General features: G+C 38.5%; 1 protein-coding gene and 1 long non-coding RNA gene across 2 annotated transcripts in view; both read left to right on the forward strand.

Annotated features, from left to right (window-relative positions):
* Positions 1 to 23,566, forward strand: part of LOC132659866 (uncharacterized) — a 995,695-nt gene that overhangs the window by 831,643 nt on the left and 140,486 nt on the right. The window lies entirely within an intron of this gene.
* Positions 21,884 to 23,102, forward strand: LOC101114016 (olfactory receptor 7A17-like). The gene has a single exon (XM_042249784.1). The coding sequence runs from the start codon at positions 21,914 to 21,916 to the stop codon at positions 22,919 to 22,921; it is 1,008 nt and encodes a 335-aa protein (XP_042105718.1). The 5' UTR covers positions 21,884 to 21,913; the 3' UTR covers positions 22,922 to 23,102.

The following is a 23,566-nucleotide window of genomic DNA, read 5'->3' on the forward strand; positions in this document are numbered from 1 at the left end:
ACTTCATGGGAAATAGATGGGAAACAGTGGAAATAGTGTCAGGCTTTATTTGGGGGAGCTCCAAAATCACTGCAGATGGTGACTGCAGCCATGAAATGAAAAGACACTTACTCCTTGGAAGGAAAGTTATGACCAACCTAGACAGCATATTTAAAAGCAGAGACATTACTTTGTCAACAAAGGTCCATCTAGTCAATGATACGGTTTTTCCAGTGGTCATGTATGGATGTGAGAGTTGGACTATAAAAAAGCTGTGCCCAGAAGAATCAATGCTTTTGAACTGTGGTGTTGGAGAAGACTCTTGAGAGTTCCTTGGACTGTAAGGAGATCCAACCAGTCCATCCTAAACGAGATCAGTCCTGGGTGTTCATTGGAAGGATTGATGTTGAAGCTGAAACTCCAATACTTTGGCCATCTCATGTGAAGAGCTGACTCATTTGAAAAGACCCTGATGCTGAGAAAGATTGAGGGCAGGAGAAGGGGATGACAGAGGATGAGATGGTTAGATGGCATCACTGACTCCATAGACATGAGTTTGAGCAAACTCTGGGGGATAGTGAAGAACAGGGGAGCCTGGTGTGCTGCAGTTCATGGGGTTGCAAAGAGTTGGACTCAGCATCTGAACAAAACCTCAGCAATATCTATTGGCAAACTGAAAAAAATACAGTAATAACAAATCCTGGAAGGTACACAGCATGACTAAGACCTATGTACTCAAATATTATGTACAAATACAAAGATACTCAGGTCCTTAAAATCCTGGTCAGGGCAGTGATGGATGGGATGGCCGATCGTAGTAGCGATGTTGCAACTGGCCTCAGAGGAAAGTTGCAGGAGTTATTTGGCAGAGTGACTTCAAGAGTGACAAATGATGGAGAAATCTGGAGGCTGTATGCCCAAGTGTATGGAAACAGGCAGAGTGACAAGCCTGATGAAAATGAAAACATGAGTCCTTCCCAGTCCTCTGGGGCTCTGAGCTTCTATTTGAACACAGACAGGGTGAATCTGCTTTTCTGATGGTTGGAGGGAGACTAATAATTTGAAAGATAAGATTAATATGCTTGTATTTTCACTTATGATGCAGAGTCTTTTAACATAAGCACCCTGAATTGTGGACAGGTTAGGATGTGTAAACATTCATCTTTTTTCCTTCCATGAGTTTTTCTTAAATAATTGTTCTCTATTTCCCAAAAAGGGTTTCTTTAACCTGCTTTCCTTGCAAGCCGTGAACAGCTGGTTCTTGTTATTTACTCCACACCCCTTTCTGCAGGCTCCTTGCTGAAGACTAAGGTAGACAGTACAAGGCCAAAGAGTGTTTAAATCTGAGGTGGAGACTATGAAAAGGAGAAAGAAAAAGGAGCTCGATAAGACTATGGGAGAGGACTTTTAAAGTCTAAACATTAATGTTGTGCATAGGTTGCCCTGCCCCTGTCTTGCAAGTGCAGTGGAGCACCAGTTGCGTTCAAGTTATGCCTTCAGCTTCTTATTTTAGAATGTAGGGGCTTCCTGAGTTTCCAGGGTTGGAATACTAAATGTTTTGTGTTCTTTGGAATTTGTCACGGTACAGCTAATCTGTGGGATTCTTAGCCGTTCTCTCCCCCACTTCAGTCCACCCAGCTGACTTCCAACATTCTCCCTCAAGGGTGGGGAGGTTGTAAAAGAAAGTTGTTTTAAGCATCTGTGTCATTACTCACCTGCCAGTAATCCCACAGTTTTCACCAAGTTCACACCTCGTTCTCTAAATTGGTCTCTTAAGCTGATGTTTACAAATGCCAGAAAATGTGTATACTTCTTATAGATTTGCTAACCCTGCCTTTTAATTTTGGAGGGAAGTGTCTCCATTCAGACTTGCCCATTTGATTTAACTGCTCATTGCTGTTGGATGTGCATCTGTATCCCTTCTTTGATGAGAATAATGTGGAGACTGTGCTGCATAACACAGAGGCTGGCTTTTCAGCTGGAATTAATTCCATATGACTTCCAGGAAGCAGAGTTTGAAATGTGAATTCAGCTTGTTCTGAATGCTGTTCTTTTTCTTTCCTCAGGCTTTCCAGTATTTCTCTAAGGCATACAAGTGTGACACACAGTCCAGTTGTTGGGAGAAAAATTATGTCATTTAAGGAAGTAGTTCAAAGAGCCTTAGGACTCGCACATGGTATTTGATGTAACATTTAATATCCACGGTATATTTAAATGTATTTCTACTGATAGGAAAACATATTAGCCAAAAGCGAAATTCCATTTCAGATAATTTCAGATTATTTCATTGTATTAGAATTTTTGTAGTTAATTCAGCAAACATTTATAGATTAACTATTATGTAGTAGGCACCCTCGGAGAAGGCAATGGCAGCCCCCTCCAGTACTCTTGACTGGAAAATCCCATGGATGGAGGAGCCTGGTGGGCTGTAGGGCCATGTAGTCCATGAGGTCGCTAAGAGTCGGACACGACTGAGCGACTTCCCTTTCACTTTTCACTTTCATGCATTGGAGAAGGAAATGGCAAGCCACCCCAGTGTTCTTGCCTGGAGAATCCCAGGAACGGGGGAGCCTGGTAGGAGGCCATCTATGGGGTCACACAGAGTCAGACACAACTGAAGCAACTTAGAAGCAGCAGCAGCAGAGAGACAGATGGAGAGAGAGAAAGATCCAACTGGGGGCTGTGCTTTATTGAGTTCTGAGGGTAAGGTGGCTAGGATTCTGCTAGTTCATTATTTAGTGATGAATAGATAAAGTGGAATGAGGGCATAACCAATGAAAAGCAGGCACTCTTGAGTTCAGTTATCTATTTACTCAGGGCTTTCTAAAGGGGGAAAGGATGCCTCCAGAAACCCAAAGCTGAATTCAGTTCAGTTCAGTCCAGCTCAGTCGCTCAGTCATGTCCGACTCTTTGCAACCCCATGAACTGCAGCACGCCAGGCCTCCCTGTTCATCACCATCTCCCAGAGTTCACTCAGACTCGCATCCATAGAGTCAGTGATGCCATCCAGCCATCTCATCCTCTGTCGTCCCCTTCTCCTCCTGCCCCCAATCCCTCCCAGCATCAAAGTCTTTTCCAATGAGTCAACTCTTTGCATGAGGTGGCCAAAGTACTGGAGTTTCAGCTTTAGCATCATTCCCTCCAGGGCTGATCTCTTTCGAATGGACTGGCTGGATCTCCTTGTAGTCCAAGGGACTGTCAAGAGTCTTCTCCAACACCACAGTTCAAAAGCATCAATTCTGCAGTGCTCAGCTTTCTTCACAGTCCAACTCTCACATCCACACATGACCACTGGAAAACACCATAGTCTTGACTAGACGGACATTAGTTGGCAAAGTAATGTCTCTGCTTTTGAATATGCTATCTAGGTTGGTCATAACTTTTCTTCCAAGGAGTAAGCGTCTTTTCATTTCATGGCTTCAGTCACCATCTGCAGTGATTTTGGAGCCCCCCAAAATAAAGTCTGACACTGTTTCCACTGTTTCCCCATCTATTTCCCATGAAGTGATGGGACCGGATGCCATGATCTTTGTTTTCTGAATGTTGAGCTTTAAGCCAACTTTTTCACTCTCCTCTTTCACTTTCATCGAGAGGCTTTTTAGTTCTTTTTCACTTTCTGCCATAAGGGTGGTGTCATCTGCATATCTGAGGTGATTGATATTTCTCCTGGCAATCTTGATTCCAGCTTGTGCTTCTTCCAGCCCAGCATTTCTCATGATGTACTCTGCATATAAGTTAAATAAGCAGGGTGACAATATACAGCCTTGACATACTACTTTTCTTATTTTCTGGCTCTTAAATTGTAATCGAAACCTTAATGCCAGATACTTAAAGTGCAAACTTGCTAGTGTCTCATAACTGCTTAGTTTCATTCAATTATTCACCTTGGTGATCACAAGTGTGCTCAGTCAGTCAGTCATGTCTGACTCTTTGTGACTCCATGGACTGTAGCTTGCCACGCTCTTCTGTCCATGGGATTCTCCCAACAAGAATACTAGAGTGAGTAGTCATTTCTTTCTCTGGGGGATCTTCCCAACTCAGGGACTGAACCAAGGTCTCCTCCACTCCAGGAAGATTATTGGTAATCCAAGCCACCAGGGAAGGTAGCTTTTGGAAAAAAATTTGATTTTTAGACACACATATACATACCTCCCAGTGAAATCTACATGGAAAGACAAACTGGAATAAATTTACCTGATACTATCTTAGTGTCACAGATGACCATAAATGTGAGGAAAAAATGTTAAATCACACATTTTGTTATGATGCAAAATGTTTATTTTTCATGTCACACATCTATTAATTAAAGCATGAAAGATAGGTGTCTACAAGTGAAAGGGTTTATTCATTGAAGTGGGGGATAGGTTACCATATTTTATTACTAAATTATTATCCTCTTTCTGCTTAAAAACTTCTAATGCTACCTACTTCTATGATTCTTCTTATTGTTCTAAAATTAACTCCCATTTCCTACTATTTGTAATCAACACGAAAAGGGATAGCTATTGAACGATGTCAGTTCATCCATTTCCCATCTCCTTTATGTTCAGAAATCAGTCCATTCTTTGTGATCAGAGGATGATCCACACACAAGAGCTTGATATCCTGCCAAGACATTGATATCTTGCCCAGGTCTCTAGTTTTTCTCCACAAACATATGTGTCTATCTACCTCTCCTAGTCACCTAGAAGAGAACCTCAAAGTAGTCACTTGTTACTATACTGATCTGAAATATATTTGAATGACAGAATGATCATGGATGTTCTTCTCAAATATCAGAATATATGCCAAAAATGAAAAGCTACAGATTATTAAAATTGCCCTCAGTTCTATTCATTTTCATTATTGTGTCAGTTAGCTACTGATGCCTAACAAGTCATTCTATAGCAAAGGGATATATAATAGTACTTTTCTTTTAATCAAAAGAAATTACATAATGTGGAGGGGCTGTACTGATTTTTTTATGCACTGCATGACTGTATAAGTCAGATCTCAATCTCTACATTGTATTTGTATGGCTCATCCATAATGTTGAGCAGGACTACCTTGATCTTCTCTCTTGAATCAATTTATTATCAGTTTATTACATTTCTATATCTAATTAAGCTTTTATTTACAGAAAAAAAAAGAGTTTATCACTCGAATTACTTAAATTTAATAACACCCATTCTACATTCATAATGAGACTTGGCTTCTTTCCCAGTTAGAAGATATATCTCCCACCCTTTTTAAGTGAGAACTGTTGCCTTTGTTCTAGATTCAAATCTTACTCATGCACCTTTAGAGTTTTTACTATTTAATTAAATTAGTGGAGTACAGTTGCATTCAATAAACTGAGTATTTAAAGTGAGCTAGAAAGTGATCTAGTTTCATTCTTTTACAAGTGGTTGACCAGTTTTCCCAGCACCACTTGTTAAAGAGATTGTCTTTACTCCATTGTATATTCTTGCCTCCTTTGTCAAAGATAAGGTGTCCATATGTGTGTGGATTTATCTCTGGGCTTTCTATTTTGTTCCATTGATCTATATGTCTGTCTTTGTGCCAGTACCATACTGTCTTGATGACTGTGGCTTTGTAGTAGAGCCTGAAGTCAGGCAAGTTGATTCCTCCAGTTCCATTCTTCTTTCTCAAGATTGCTTTGGCTATTCGAGGTTTTTTGTATTTCCATACAAATCTTGAAATTATTTGTTCTAGTTCTGTGAAAAATGTGGCTGGTAGCTTGATAGGGATTGCATTGAATTTGTAAATTGCTTTGGGTAGTATACTCATTTGCACTATATTGATTCTTCCGATCCATGAACATGGTATATTTCTCCATCTATTAATGTCCTCTTTCATTTCTTTCATCAGTGTTTTATAGTTTTCTATATATAGGTCTTTAGTTTCTTTAGGCAGATATATTCCTAAGTATTTTATTCTTTTCGTTGCAATGGTGAATGGAATTGTTTCCTTAATTTCTTTTTCTACTTTCTCATTATTCGTGTATAGGAATGCAAGGGATTTCTGTGTGTTGATTTTATATCCTGCAACTTTACTATATTCATTGATGAGCTCTAGTAATTTTCTGGTGGAGTCTTTAGGGTTTTCCATGTAGAGGATCATGTCATCTGCAAACAGTGAGAGTTTTACTTCTTCTTTTCCAATTTGGATTCCTTTTATTTCTTTTTCTGCTCTGATTGCTGTGGCCAAAACTTCCAGAACTATGTTGAATAGTAGCGGTGAAAGTGGACACCCTTGTCTTGTTCCTGACTTTAGGGGAAATGCTTTCAATGTTTCACCATTGAGGATAATGTTTGCTGTGGGTTTGTCATAGATAGCTTTTATTATGTTGAGGTATGTTCCTTCTATTCCTGCTTTCTGGAGAGTTTTTATCATAAATGGATGTTGAATTTTGTCAAAGGCCTTCTCTGCATCTATTGAGATAATCATATGGTTTTTATTTTTCAATTTGTTAATGTGGTGAATTGATCAGAAACTATAAAACTCCTACAGGAGAACATAGGCAAAACACTCTCAGACATAAATCACAGCAGGATCCTCTATGATCCACCTCCCAGAATTCTGGAAATAAAAGCAAAAATAAACAAATGGGATCTAATTAAAATTAAAAGCTTCTGCACAACAAAGGAAAATATAAGCAAAGTGAAAAGACAGCCTTCTGAATGGGAGAAAATAATAGCAAATGAAGCAACTGACAAACAACTAATCTCAAAAATATACAAGCAACTCTGGCAGCTCAATTCCAGAAAAATAAATGACCCAATCAAAAAATGGGCCAAAGAACTAAATAGACATTTCTCCAAAGAAGACATACGGATGGCTAACAAACACATGAAAAGATGCTCAACATCACTCATTATTAGAGAAATGCAAATCAAAACCACAATGAGGTACCACTTCACATCAGTCCGAATGGCTGCGATCCAAAAATCTGCAAGCAATAAATGCTGGAGAGGGTGTGGAGAAAAGGGAACCCCCCTACACTGTTGGTGGGAATGCAAACTAGTACAGCCACTATGGAGAACAGTGTGGAGATTCCTTAAAAAATTACAAATAGAACTACCTTATGACCCAGCAATCCCACTTCTGGGCGTACACACCGAGGAAACCAGAATTGAAAGAGAAGCATGGACCCCAATGTTCATCGCAGCACTGTTTATAATAGCCAGGACATGGAAACAACCTAGATGTCCATCAGCAGATGAATGGATAAGAAAGCTGTGGTACATATACACAATGGAGTATTACTCAGCCATTAAAAAGAATTCATTTGAATCAGTTCTGATGAGATGGATGAAACTGGAGCCGATTATACAGAGTGAAGTAAGCCAGAAAGAAAAACACCAATACAGTATACTAACACATATATATGGAATTTAGGAAGATGGCAATGACGACCCTGTATGCAAGACAGGAAAAGAGACACAGATGTGTATAACGGACTTTTGGACTCAGAGGGAGAGGGAGAGGGTGGGATGATTTGGGAGAATGACGATTCTAACATGTATACTATCATGTAAGAATTGAATCGCCAGTCTATGTCTGACGCAGGATGCAGCATGCTTGGGGCTGGTGCATGGGGATGACCCAGAAAGGTTATGGGGAGGGGAGGTGGGAGGGGTTCATGTTTGGGAATGCATGGAATTAAAAGAATCTAAAATTCTAATCATGTATAGGATGAAACTGGAGCCAATTATGAAGTCTCGATTTAGGAAGATGGCAATGACGACCCTGTATGCAGACAGGTGCAGATGTGTATAATGGACTGGACTGGGGATGATTTGGGAGAATGCATGGGGATGTCTATGTCCCAGCAGCATGCTTGCTGGGGAGGGAGGTGGGAGGGGGTTCATGTTTGGGAACGCATGTAAGAATTAAAGATTTTAAAATTTTAAAAAAATAAAAAATAAAGTGAGCAAGTTGATGAATTACAAGGTCTCTACAAAAATTAAGAGAACATTTGTTGTTGTTGTTCAGTGGCTAAGTTGTGTCTGACTCTTTGCAACCCCATGGACTATAGCAAGCCAGTCTCTTCTGTCCTTCACTATCTCCCAGAGTTTCCTCGAATTCATATCCTTTGAGTTGGTGATGATATTTAACAATCGTATGCTCTGCTGTCCTCTACTCCTTTTATCTTCGATCTTTCCCAGATCTGGCTCTTTTCCAATGAGTTGGCTCTTAGTGTCAGGTGACCTAAATATTGGAACTTCAACTTCACCATCAGTTCCTTCCAATGAATATTCAGAGTTGATTTCCTTTAGAATTGACTAGTTTGATCTCTTTGCAGTCCAAGGGACTCTCAAGAGTCATCTCCAGCACCAAAATTTGAAGCATCAATCCTTTGGTGCTGTTTTCTGTATAAGAGAATATACTGCCTGTTTATATGTGTGTATAATTTGACAGTGATAACAGCTTTAAATGCTTTGTTACATGGTTACAAACAATTTATGCTCTCTGAACTTCTTGTCTCCTTATTTCTGAAGGCAATGTGGGATACTAATTGTAACTTCATATAGATGCTTTCAGAAATAAACAAAATGAATATAGAAATTAATGAATTTCTATGTTCATTTTTTTAATCTATAGAAAACATTCAAGGGCAAATGTTCTGTTTCTATGTGTGTGTGTGTGGCTACAATTTTCTTTCAAATAAGCACAATCCTATACATAAATGTAAGGGCTTCCCTGGTGGCTCAGTGAAAAAGAATCTGCCTGCCAAGACAGGAGTCCATACTTCAATCCCTTGGTGAGAAGATACCCTGGAGAAGGAAACGACAACCCAAGCCAATATTTTTGCCTGGGAAATCCCATGGACAGAGGAGCCTGCTAGCTACAGTCCATGGGGTAGCCAAAGAGCTGGACATGATCTAGTGACTAAAACAACAAAAAATACACATATGTACACACAGATGAGATTAGAATTCCATCTTTTCCTTTTAAAGAAAACTAGAGAGGAAAGTAGAGAGAATAGAAACAAAATGAATGAACATTTCAATTAATATAATAGAAAAGAATATAGCAATATACACACCAAAATTTAAAATACAGTGGGTGACCTCTGTCTTCATACTGGGTTACATTTCCTGCCTTAATGTCACAAGGCATCATAGTCAGGCAACTTTTACAGTTATGTAATACATAGATCATTGTATCAGCTAATGGTATGAAATAACTTCATACTGATTTTAAAGATCACTAATCTAGAGCCAGACATCTTGGAATGTGAAGTCAAGTGATCCTTAGAAAGCATCACTACAAACAAAGCTAGTGGAGGTGATGGAATTCCAGTGGAGCTGTTTCAAATCCTGAAAGATGATACTGTGAAAGTGCTGCACTCGATATGCCAGCAAATTTGGAAAACTCATCAGTGGCCACAGGACTGGAAAAGGTCAGTTTTCATTCCAATCCCAAAGAAAGGCAATGCAAAAGAATGCTTAAACTAATGCACGATTGCACTAATCTCACATGCTAGTAAAATAATGCTCAAAATTCTCCAAGCCAGGCTTCAGCAATACGTGAACCATGAAATTCCTGATGTTCAAGCTGGTTTTAGAAAAGGCAGAGGAACCAGAGATCAAATTGCCAACATCCGCTGGATCATGGGAAAAGCAAGAGAGTTCCAGAAAAACATCTGTTTCTGCTTTATTGATGATGCCAAAGCCTTTGACTGTGTGGATCACAATAAACTGTGGAAAATTCTGAAAGAGATGGGAATACCAGACCACCTGACCTGCCTCTTGAGAAATCTGTATGCAGGTCAGGAAGCAACAGTTAGAACTGGACATGGAACAACAGACTGGTTCCAAATAGGAAAAGGAGTATGTCAAGGCTGTATATTGTCACCTTGCTTATTTAACTTCTTTGCAGAGTACATCATGAGAAATGCTAGACTGGAAGAAACACAAGCTGGAATCAAGATTGCCGGGAGAAATAACCAGCAATCAATAACCTCAGATATGCAGATGACACCACCCTTATGGCGGAAACTGAAGAGGAGCTAAAAAGCCTCTTGATGAAAGTGAAAGAGGAGAGTGAAAAAGTTGGCTTAAAGCTCAACATTCAGAAAACTAAGATCATGGCATCCGGTCCCATCCCTTCATGGGAAATAGATGGGAAACGGTGGAAACAGTGTCAGACTTTATTTTGCAGGCTCCAAAATCACTGCAGATGGTGACTGCAGCCATGAAATTAAAAGACGCTTACTCCTTGGAAGAAAAGTTATGACCAACCTAGATAGCATATTCAAAAGCAGAGACATTACTTTGCCGACTAAGGTCCGTCTAGTCAAGGCTATGGTTTTTCCAGTGGTCATGTGTGGATGTGAGAGTTGAACTGTGAAGAAGGGTGAGTGCAGAAGAATTGATGCTTTTGAACTGTGGTGTTGGAGAAGATTCTTGAGAGTCCCTTGGACTGCAAGGAGATCCAACCAGTCCATTCTGAAGGAGATCAACCCTGGGATTTCTTTGGAAGGAATGATGCTAAAGCTGAAACTCCAGTACTTTGGCCACCTCATGCGAAGAGTTGACTCATTGGAAAAGACTTTGATGCTGGGAGGGATTGGGGGCAGGAGGAGAAGGGGACGACAGAGGATGAGATGGCTTGATGGCATCACTGACTCAATGGACGTGAGTCTGAGTGAACTCTGGGAGTTGGTGATGGACAGGAAGGCCTGGCGTGCTGCAATTCATGGGGTCACAAAGGGTCGGACACGACTGAGCGACTGAACTGAACTGAATTGAACTGAATGTGGGTTTTCAACATAAAATGCTCTTATTAAAGTAACTAATGAATGAGTTGAGAATGTTAAACTCAATTTTTGCCAACAAATTTTATTGAATGAACATCTATATTAGGTTTCTGTTGCTGTTGTAAAATATCCCCAAACTATTCATTATAATAAACAAATATATGCTATTACAGTTCTGGATATCAGAAGTGTACAATGAATGAGTCTCATTGGATCAATATCAAATGTTAGAAGGTGGTTCACGTTGGCAGCATAGGAAGATCAGACACTGACCTCGGTCCACAGACACACCAAATGTGCAGTTACATGTGGATCCATATCTCTGAAATTGTCTGGTTCTGTACCAGTACCATACTGTTTTGTTTACTGTAGCTTTGTAATATATGTTGCTATTAGAGACTGTGGCAACTCCAGCTTATTCTTTCTCAAGATTGCTTTGGCCATTTTCAGTCTATTGTTTTTATCCATATGACTTGTAGAATTATTTTTCCTAGTTCTGTAAATAAGAAAGTGCCTTTGTTATTTTGATAGGGATTCCATATAGTCTGGAGATTGCTTTGGGTGGTATGGTCATTTTAACAATATTAATTATTTCATTGTATATCTTTCTGCTTTTTATGTCATCTTCAGTTTCTTTCATGAAAGTTTAACAATTTTAAATTTCAAGTTTTTTCCCCCTTTATTAAATTACCCTTCAGTTACTTATTCTTTGATGTGACAGTAAATTATATTTCCCCATCTTTCTTATAGTTCATTATTGACAAATAGAAACTTAACAGATTTCTGTATATTAATTTTGTACTATGCAACTTTACTGAAAACATGTGTTATTACTGGTGGTGTCTTTAGGATTTTCTATATACAGCATCAGGCTTCCATGGTGGCTCAGTGGTAAAGAATCTGCCTGCCAATCCAGGAGATATGAGTTTGATCCCTGGGTCAGAAAGATCCTAAGGAGAAGGAAATGGAAACCCACTGCAGCATTCATACCTGGGAAATCCTGTGGATAGAGCAGCCTAGTGAGCTACAGTCCATGGGGTTGCAAAAGAGTCAGACATGACTTAGTGACTGAACGTGTACACATATATAGCATCATGTCAATTGCAAACAGTAATAGTTCTTCCTTTCCAGTTGGATTATTTTCATATCTCTTTCTTATTTGATTGCTCTGCTTAGGGCTTCTAATATTATGTTGAATAAAATTGTCAAAATTGGGTATCTTTGCCTTGTTCCTGATTTTAGGAGAAATATTGTTAATTTTTCACCAGTGCACATAATATTGGCTATTGTTTTGTCATAAATAGCCTTTTTTTATGTTGAGGTATTTTCCTTTGTACCCACTTTGTTGAGAGTTTTTAGTATAAATACATATTGAATTTTGTCAAAAGGTTTTTTTTGTATCTATTCAGATGATACTACAAATTTTATTCTTCATATGTTAATTAGAAGTACCACACTGATCCTTGCATCCCTGGGGTAAATCTCAATTGTTCTTGGTGTGTGACTCTTTTAATGTATTGCTAAATTTGGTTTGTTAATATTTTGTTGAGCACTTTTGCATCTATATCCATTGGTGGAATCAACCTGTCATTGTCTTTGTTGTGGTGTGCCTGGCTTGTTGGACAATGAAGTTATAACAGCCTCTGGAATGAGTGAATACAATACTCATTCAAAATGACATGCAAACATGAATTTTCATTCAGAATAGGTAAAACTACCTACACCTGTGTTGCATAGGCCCACAGCCTGGCTACTCAGAGTGGACCACAATCTGAATATCTGGGCCCTTCAGGACCTGATGAATCAGAATCTGTATTACAACTACAACCATAGGTGATACCTATGCACACTGAAGTTCAGGAAATGGTGGTCTAGAAGAGGATTTTTTCACCTTCTAATAATGACAGTTAAAATGGAATAATTATTTGTATTGAGAATTGCAGGTGTTTAGCAGCATTCCTTCAGACATTGACAAATATTCCCAGGGGCAAAATTATCTTGGGCTGATCAGTCTACAGTTTGATAGCTGGATGCATCTTGGCAGAATTCTGATTAAGGTCCTTTCTATACTCAGTTTGAACCTTTAGGCATATCATTAAATCCCTTTAAACGTATTTCTGCCATGTGGAATTGTGCTCATAGTAATACTACTTCATAATATAAAGTTTTCTAAAAGGTAATTTGGACAATGCCTAAGAGATACCAACCTCAGGTGAATAGTATTGAAATATCTACACATAACATCTACAATTAACAAAATATTTTATAGTGAGGGGCTAAGTATCAGCTCTTAGCTTGTGATGAAATTTGAAATCCCTAATTCTTGGACAAGTGTTTTAAGAAGCCAGAGATTGTGGTGCCCCAAATGGCATTTCAGTTCTCCCTTTTGCTGAAGAGAGGAATAACAATTTTCTGAGGACAACAAGGCTGTGTGCTGACTATAAAGCAACCTTTCAGAGATCAAACGTACCTATTCCTGACAAGTTCCTTAATGTCAGACTTTGGAGAAAATATTAATTCAGGGTTGGGATAATGTGATTGAGGTTAGATCTCTAAATTGAGGACAAGTGTAATAAAAGACTGGATTCACTTGACTTCTAACCTGATCTCTAGGGAACAGAGAGCCATTAGGAGAAATTGTCTTTCTGTTTATTCCAGAGGCCCAGAGAGAAATCATGTACTTAGCGATTGGAATAATGGGAAGGAAATGTGCCTAATGAGCAGGTATAGAGAGCTGTTAATATCTTCCCTTTTGCAGTCCTTTAGTGTTTGTATCCCTAAGCTGGACAGGACATGACAGGTGCTTTGGAGTCATAAGTCTGGATCAGGAGTCAATGTTTTACCACTACTCTCTGCTGTCTTGTCTGGTGACAGAGCTTCAGTTATCACCATCAACAATTCAAAGAGTAATTCAGATTTCAACCAGAGAACTCCCTCTCTGAGACCCCATCTAGGTAAGTCTGAGAACCCAGCAGATACTCCAGGAAAGATTCAGAGAAAATGGAACCTGAGAACTTTTATCTTAAATCACCTGAAAACCTAATCAGAACCTAATCAGTCTAGCTCACTGTGTTTGTATTCTTGATTAACTAGTGAAGTATAATTGATTTATTTACTATGTTAATATGGATATGTCTGTTTGAATCTGCAGTGCAAGCTGACAAGGAAGTGATAGGAATGGAGGTTCAGTATGATGACATTGTAAAATAAGTGAGATAAAAATATGGTTCTAGTAAAATTAAAAAAATACGTGAGATTTGCTCTTCAGAGGAGTAGGAAAGTATAGTATTACATGTGGAGGACTATGCAGCAAATAAAGAATATTTTTCAAATTTATTTTTTAATATAAATTTATTTATTTTAATTGGAGGTTAATTAATTTACAATATTGTATTGGTTTTGCCATACATCAACATGAATCCGCCACAGGTATACACGTGTTCCCATCCTGAACCCCCTTCCCTCCTCCCTCCCCGTACCATCTCTCTGGGTCGTCTTAGTGCACCAGCCCCAAGCATCCAGTATCATGCATCGAACCTGGACTGGCGATTCGTTTCATATATGATATTATACATGTTTCAATGCCATTCTCCCAAATCATCCCAAATTGCAGTATATTTGAACATGTTCTGCATTCATTAAGAAAGTCCAGGTCAAAGGAGGTAGACAATACCTTCCAACAGCAGTTTTGTTGTTGTTCGATTGCTAAGTCATGTCCAGCTCTTTGCGACCCATTAACTACAGCATGCCAGGCTTCCCTGTCCTGCACTATCTCTCAGAGTTTGCTCAAACTCAAGTCCATTCAGTTGGTGATGCTATAAAACTGTCTCATCCTCTGTCGCCCCTTCTCCTCCTGCCCTCAATCTTTCCCAGGACCAGGGTCTTCCCAAGTGGCTCAAACAGTAAAGAATCTTTCTGCAGTGTTGAAGACTTGGGTTCAATCCCTGGATCAGGAAGATCCCTGGAGAAGGAAGTGTCAACCTACTCCAGTATTCTTGTCTGGAGAATTCCATGGACAGAGAAGCTTGGGGGGCTACAGTCTATGGTGGCAAAGAGCCAGACATGACTGAGCAAGTGGCAGGCTTACATTCTCTATTGCAAATTGATTGTGAAAATTATTAACACAGTTTATGTATAAGGGTCTACATGGCTCAGTGGTAAAGAATCTACCTGCCAATGCAGGAGATTCAGGAGACTCAGTTTTGATCCCTGGCTTGGGAAGATCCTCTGGAGGAGGAAATGGCAAACCATTACAGTATTCTTGCCTGGAAAATCTCATAGACTAGAGGATCCTTGAGGGTTATAGTCCATAAGGTGGCAAAGAATCAGACACAACTGAGCACCCACGCTTGCAAGTTTTTTAATATTTTTTTCATGTTTTCAGAGAAAAGTGATTTTTTTTTCTGCCAAGTTTATTGTTTGACATAATTTTTTTTAAATATAAAGGATTCAAGATGGAGAACACATGTATACCTGTGGCAGATTCATGTTGATGTATGGCAAAACCAATACAATATTCTAAAGTAATTAACCTCCAATTAAAATAAATAAATCTATATTTTAAAAAAAATTTAGATATATGTGGGGAGTGTGTGAAAATGTACACATTTTGTATAATCAGTTTGATTAGTTAATCATGTCACACCCTTACATATAATTACATTTTATATGGAGAAAAATGTTCTGCATCCCTGATAATAATAGCAGATTTTCATATGCATGGTTCTTATTTCACATCTATGCTTCCTCAATGGTAGCTTTTTTGCCTTTTGTAGTTAGATTTGTTTTTAAGAATAATAATCATCTTCTCCCCTCTTGTGGAAGATATTTTTGGCATTTAACTGGCTACTGCCTCTTTTCATAAGCATATTGGAATCTATTTATATTTTTATTGATAGAAATTTTAACTTAATATAGTTTCTTTTCTACTTTTCAAAAATTGTATCTTTATATTTCTTACATAATCTTTAATTAAGAGATCCATGTGGATGTGATTAAATTTTTACTTTATATGTCTTATTTCATAATCAGTCTTAGGTTTATATTAAATACCATTTAATACAATTGTTTGAATCCACTAGTTTTCACATATTTCCACCAGTTTCCACTAGTTTTTATTTTCCTTACCATATTTTTTATTTTGTGAGTTCTCATTTCTTTAATTATTTTCTATATAAATGCACATATTTTGTAAACACAAAAGTGAACAAAATATAAAGTCTCTGTTCCTTTGGACCTTAAATCATAATGGGAAAGGCCTATTACATAATACAAATGCATGGATATGATATACTGTCCTCAGAGATAAATCATGTTAAAAGACGAACTTTATAGCCTATGTAGTATTTTATGCAGTATGGTGTGGAGAAGCCTCTGCATGTTAAGACTAGGAACAGAACCAGATCTAGAGCATGCCCATCAGATGTGTCAAAAATGACCAAAGCCAAAGCTAAATAATAACACAGAAAGGAATACCACAAAGAAAAATGAGAGAAGGGCCAGCACATCCACAGCTGCATGACTTTTTAAAAAAACTTCTGTCAAATAAACAAAGATGGGTATAAAATCTCAGTAAGACGAGGGTCATGAGGTTGATTCCATGGCGAAGCAAGTGGAGTGATAAAAGTTCAGTCAGTCTTTGGTCCCTCGAGACTGAGGTGATGTCAGCACCCACACTGTTGCCTGTTCTATCTGCAACCTGGCTCCTCTGTTGGGCTCTTCATTTATGTTGTTTTTCCCTCATTATTAGAACATCTCTTCTTAAACTTTTCTTACATTTAATGCATTGGATTCTAGATGTTTTCGACTATGTATCAAATCCATGCCTTTATTTTGTGATCCTGCATGCTTGCTCACAAAAACTTTAAAAAGTGAGCATATACACATACATGCATATTCACGCAGAACAGGACAAAGAGAACCAGGAAGCAGTTTTGCAGGGATTATGAATGATACTCCCCAAGTATTTGATTGTATGTTATTTAGTCTGCAACACTAATGGGTCTCAATCTTAGAATATGGGAAACATTTTTCTGGCATATCCTACCCTCTTACATTAGTTCATTTGGCTCTCTGAATTTGTGGGGTCCACATCTATGGATTCACTCAACAATAGATTAGAAATATTCCAGGAAATCTCAGACCGTTCAAAAAAAGCAAGATATGAATTTGAAATTCACCAATGTTCTTAATTATATGTACCACATTTCTTCATCCATTCTTCCATTGATGGATATTTAGATGACTTCCATGACTTGACTATTTTAGACAACGCTACAATAAAAATTGGGATGTATATGTCTTTTGAATTATGGCTTTCTCTGGATATATCCCCAGTAGTGGGATTACTGGATATTGCATGCATACATATTCAGTCGCTTCAGTCTTGTCCAACTCTTTGTGACTCTATGGACTGTAGCCTGCAAGTCTCCTCTGTCCATGGGATTCTCCAGGGAAGAATACTGGAGTGGGGCCATGTGCTCCTCTAGGGGATCTTCCCAACCCAGGAATCCAATGAGTATCTCATTCATCTCCTGCATTGCAGGCAGATTGTTTACTGCTAAGCCACCAAGGAAGCACCTTGCTGGGTTATATGGTAGTTCTTTTTTTTTTTTTAAGGAGCTTCCTTACTGTTCTCATAGTGACTGTATCGACTTACATTCCCACCAACAGTGCAAGAAGTTTCCCTTTTCTTCACATCCTCTCCAGCATTTATTGTTTGTAGATTTTTTGATGATGTTCATTCTGACAGGCGTGAAGTGATAACTTATCAATTTTGAGTGTTCTGTGGTGACAGAAATGGGAAGGAAATCCAAAAAGGAAAAATATATATGTATAAATACAATTGATTCACTTTGAAGCACATTAGAAACTAACACAACATTGTAAGGCAAATATACTCCAATAAAAATTAATTAAAAAGATAAAAATCTCAAAATGCATCTAAATAAACTATAGACTCTATTCCGTACATTACATCCCAATGACAATTTATATAACTGGAAGTTTGCTTATTTTTACTTCTTTTACCCATTTTACTCATCTTTCTCTGGCAACCACCAATTTTTCTCTTTTCTATGAGCCCATTTTTTGTTAGGGTTAGGGTTTTTTGTTGTCGTTAATTTAGAAATTGTCATGGTCTGTGTGCGGGTTGGAAAAGAATTTCCAGACATGAGGCAGAATGAGAGGAGAATAAAGTTTATTAGAGTGAGAGATGCTGTTAGAACAGTGGGCCAGCTCAAGGGAGAGCTGATTTTGAACAGGGGTACCTAGTCCATTTTTATACCAAGGATACAATGAGCAGGATAGGGGTCTTACGGGTCATTTGCTGGTTGGATGAGGTGGGGAAGAGTAAGGCAAATGCCCACTCCCTATGGGTAGGAGGGGAGACAGGTTATACTGCTCAGGAGGACCTGAAACTCTTTAATAGTTACAACATGGGGGAGGGAGGGACAATAAGAGTCTGTTTTTTCCTGTTCCTGCATTCCAAGGCCCTCCTTGTTTTCCTTCTGTTCTTTTGTCTTTGGGACACCACAGAATCCACACATGAGATTATATAGTATTAGTATTTTTCTTAGTCCATTTAACATAAAACAGTCAAGGTTCATCCATGCTATCACAAATAGCAACATTTCATTACTTTTTATGGCTAATTAAAAAGACATAGCTTATTTTTTCATTTATTCATTGATAGGAATTATATTGAATCTATAGGTTTCTTTGGGTAATATGGGCATCTGAACAACAGTAAGTCTCATGGGAGAAGGCAAGAGATGGGATGAATTGAGAGAATAGCATTGAAACATGTATATTACCACATGTGAAATAGATCATCAGTCCAGGTTTGGTGCATGAAACAGGGCACTCAAAGCTGGTGCACTGGGACAACGCTGAGGGATGGGATGGGGAGGGAGGTGGGAGAGGGGTTCAGGATGGGGGACACATGTACACCCATGGCTGTATTGTGAAATAGTTAGCCTCCAATTAAAATTAATTAATTTAAAAAATAATATTAATTCTCTCAGTTATGAGTAGGGTATATTTTTCCATATATTTGTGTCTTCTTCAATTTCTTTCACCAATGTCTTATACTTTTCAGTGTACAGGTCTTACACTTGCTTGATTATTCTTAGGTATATTATTCTTTTTGATGCAGTTGGAAAATGTGCTATTTCCTAATTTCTATTTTTGATAGTTCATGATTAATGTAGAGAAATGCAACAGATTTGCAACTGATATTCATAGCAGCATTGTTCACAAAAGCCAAGACATGGAAATGACCTAAGGTTCAACGGATGGATGAATGGATAAAGAGGTTATGGTGAATGTACACGATGAAATAACACTTAGCCATAAGAAATGACACACAGAGGAAATCCTCTGGCTTATGGCAGCATGAATGAAACATGGAAGCATCATACTAACTGAAAGATGTAAAAAAAATCAAATACTATATGATCTCACTTATATGTTGAATTTTAAATAAACAAAAGCAACAGAAAACTTATAGAAAAATCAGACTTGTATCTATCAGAAGCAGAGTGTTGAGGCTTAAGAAAATAGAAAAAAAGTTATCAAGAGACAAAAACTTCCAGATATAAGTACTAGATGCAGATGCAATGTAAAAAATGATGAGTATAGCTAATGTTGGGCTTCACTGATGGGTCAGTGGTAAAGAATCCACCTGCCAATGTTGGAGACATGGGTTTGCTCCCTGGGTCAGGAAGATCCCCTGGAGGAGGAAATGGCAACCCACTCCAGTATTCTTGCCTGGTAAATCCCATGGACAGAGGAGTTTGGTGGGCTATTGTCCATGGGGTCACAAAAGAGTTGGACACGACTTAGCAACTAAACATCAACTAACATTGCTGTACAATATATACGAAAAGTGTTAAGAGAATAAATATAAGAATTATAATCACTAGGAGGGGCTTACCTCATGGCTGAGATGGTAAAGAATCTGCCTGCCAGTGCAGAAGACCCCAGTTCCTTCCTGAGGTGAGAAATTTTTTATTTTCCTTTTTATTTCTTAGTTTATTTATTTTTTTAATTTTTATTTTTAGTTTATTTTACTTTACAATACTGTATTGGTTTTGCCATACATTGACATGAATCCACCACGGGTGTACATGCATTCCCAAACATGAACACCCCTCCCACCTCCCTCCCCATAACATCTCTCTGGGTCATCCCCATGCACCAGCCCCACGCATGCTGTACCCTGCATCGGACATAGACCGGCAATTCGATTCTTACATGATAGTATACATGTTTCAATGCCATTCTCCCAAATCATCCCACCCTCTCCCTCTCCCTCTGAGTCCAAAAGTCTGCTAAAGACATCTTTGTCTTTTTTGCTGTCTTGCATACAGGGTCATCATTGTATCTATATGAGAAGATGGATGTTAGCTTAACTCACTATGGTGATCATTTCAAAATATATGCAAATTATTCCAATATATATGCTATATTCCAAGAACTTACACAGTGGTGTATATCAATTATTTTTTAAATGAAATTGGAAAATAAACAACTGACTTTTGTCTTGCTCCTGTTCAAAGAAGAGAAGCTTTTCTTTATTGAATATAATGTTAGCTCTGTGCTTGTAATGAATGAATGAAGTTGCTCAGTCGTGTCCGACTCTTTGAGACCCCATAGACTGTAGCCTACCAGGCTCCTCTGTCCATGGGATTTTTCCCAATAGGGCTGGAGTGGATTGCCATTTCCTCCTCCAGGGGATCTTCCCAACCCAGGGCTCGAACCCAGATCTCCTGCATTGTAGACAGAAGCTTTACCATTATGTTGAGCTCTGTTCCTGCTTTATCCAATTTGTTGAGAGGTTTTTTCTTTTCTAGTTTTTTTTTAATATAAACTTATTTATTTTAATTGGAGGTTAATTACTTTATAATATTGTATTGGTTTTGCCATACATCAACATGAATCTGCCACAGGTATACACGTGTTCATGCTGGACTTTGTCAAGAGGTTTTTCTGCATCTGTTGAAAAGATTATACACGTTTTATCCTTCATTTTGTTAAGTATTTTATCACACTGATTGATCACAAACATTGAACCATTCTTGCATGCCTGGAATAAGTTCACTTAATCAGGATACATGATCCTTTTTACGCATTATTTAGTTTTGCTAGTGTTTTGTTAAGAATGTTTGCACTGGGGATATTGGTCTGTAATTTTCTCTGCTAGTAGAGTCCTTGTCTGATTTTGGTATAAGGGTAATGCTGCCTTTATAGAATGAGTTTGGAAGACTCTCTTCCCCTTCTAGTTTTCAAATACTTTCTGAAGATTGATATTAATTCCTTTTTGAATGTGTGGTAGAATTCACCAGTGAAGGCATCTCATCCTAGATATCTGTTTGTTGGGAGGCTATTTATTATTGATTCAACCTCCTTACTAGTGATTTACTTCTTCACATTTTCTTTTTTATAATTATTTAGTCTTGGGAGGTTGTATTTTTCTAGAAAATTTTCCATTTTTTTCTAGATTATCCAACTTGATATATGATTGCTCACAAAAGTTTCTCATCATCCTTTACATTTCTCTAGTATCAGTTGTAAAATCTCCTCTTTCATTTCTGAATTTATCTGAGTTCTGGACATTCCCTCTGCCAGGCACACACTTCCACACACAGTCTTTCATTTCCCTCCTCTTACATGAAGTCACTGCTCACATGCCACCTTGTTTTCAGGTCTTGCCTAAATACCCATGACAAAGTGAATGCACTATTCACTGTCTCTTTTATAGCTGCTTTGGATTTCTTTATACCACTTGTTGCCATCTGTAAGTATTGCATAATGTTATTAATGGCTTACATATTTTTCTCCGTCATTGAACTGTAGGCACTTTTGCTCTTCAGGACCTTTGAAGAAATTGCCTAGGTAGTAACTATTAATGAATCATGGTCAGACCTCAATTTACATTCCTGAAATCATGAATAATTGTTCATTAAAACTATAGAATATATGACTTCTTGGGGGGAAGTTGATTGGAACAAAAATTTCAAGTCACAGGTGGCACAGGGAAAACACTAAATCAGATCTGCACACAGAATATTGAAATTAGTTTCTTGATGACCAAGTGTAAGGACAATTTTAATTATATATTTCATTCAAGCTTGTGTGAATATTTGTAATGTTATCTTTTTCTTTCCTAGTAGTTACTTCAAACACATGGAACCAGGCAATGATACACAAATTTCAGAATTTATTCTCCTGGGATTGTCAGAGGAACCAGAGCTGCAGCCCCTCATATTTGGACTTTTCCTCTCCATGTACCTGATCACTGTGTTTGGAAACCTGCTCATCATCCTGGCTGTCAGTTCAGACCCCCACCTCCACACCCCCATGTACTTCTTCCTCTCCAACCTGTCCTTTGTAGACATCTGTTTCATCTCTACCACTGTCCCAAAGATGTTGTGGAACCTCCAGACTCAGAGCAAAGTTATAACCTATGAAGGCTGCATCACACAAATTTATTTTTTCCTACTCTCTGCAGTGTTGGACATCTTCCTCCTGACAGTGATGGCCGCCTATGACCGCTTTGTGGCCATCTGTCACCCGCTGCACTACACAATCATCATGAATCCCTGGCTCTGTGGACTACTGGTCCTGGTGTCTTGGATCATGTGTATTCTGAATTCCTTGTTACAAAGCTTAATGGTGTTGCGGCTTTCCTTTTGCACTAATGTGGAAATCCCCCACTTTTTTTGTGACCTCAGTCAGATGACCCAACTTGCCTGTTCTGACAACTTTCTTAATTACATGGTGATTTATTTTACAGCTGTCCTTCTAGGTAGTGGTGCCCTGATTGGTATCCTTTACTCTTACTCAAAGATTGTTTCCTCCATACGTAGAGTCACGTCAACTCAAGGGAAGTATAAAGCATTTTCCACCTGTGCATCTCACCTCTCAGTTGTCTCCTTATTTTTTTCTACAAGCCTAGGGGTGTACTTTAGCTCTGCTGCTACCCAGAGCTCACACTCAAGTGCAACAGCCTCAGTGATGCACACTGTGGTCACACCCATGCTGAACCCCTTCATCTACAGTCTGAGGAACAAAGACATAAAGGGGGCTCTGAAAAGACTCTTTGTGACGGTGAGTCCAAAAAGGCAAATAATTCTGGGCCTGGAGAAATGCCCATCATTGCGGGGCTCAATGACTCAGAGTCAGCTGTTGTGATTCTTTAATCAGAATGTGGAAGTGAAAGTTGCTCTTTTATTTATTTCCTGAATTTTTATTTTTTCTACTATCTGGTACAATGGAATTACCTCATTTATTAATGAAGATATGCAATGGCCTTCTTCTCTTTTTTTTTTCCTCAAGTTTCCTTACTTTTTTCTCAAACTTTGATATGAAACAGTTGAAAAATCCTATATATTGCAAGGAACTGCCTTAATTTACTAAGAATCAGTTCAGTTCAATCTCTTTGGGACCCCATGGACTGCAGCACACCAGGCTTCCCTGGCCATCACCAACTCCCAGACTTTGCTCAAATTCATGTTCATTGAGTCGGTAATGCCATCCAACCATCTCATTCTCTTTTGCCCCTTCTCCTCCTGCCTTCAGTCTTTCCCAGCATCAGAGTCTTTTCCAATGAATCAGTTCTTTGCATCAGCTGGCCAAAGAATTGGAATTTCAGCTTCAGCATCAGTCTTTCCAATGAGTATTCAGGACTGATTTCCTTTAGGATTGGCTGAGTTGATCTCCTTTCAGTCCAAGTGACCCTCAAGAGTCTTCTCCACACCAGAATCCAAAAGCATCAATTCTTCAGTGCCTAGCTTTCCTTATGGTCCAACTCTCACATCTATACATAACTAGTAGAAA

The sequence above is a fragment of the Ovis aries genome, chromosome 5, assembly GCF_016772045.2.
Source record: "Ovis aries strain OAR_USU_Benz2616 breed Rambouillet chromosome 5, ARS-UI_Ramb_v3.0, whole genome shotgun sequence".
Taxonomy (NCBI): Eukaryota; Metazoa; Chordata; class Mammalia; order Artiodactyla; family Bovidae; genus Ovis; species Ovis aries.

Bases quoted from the DNA above. Each gene is read 5' to 3' on its own strand.
- LOC101114016 (XM_042249784.1), top strand. From the start codon at position 21,914: ATGGAACCAGGCAATGATACACAAATTTCAGAATTTATTCTCCTGGGA.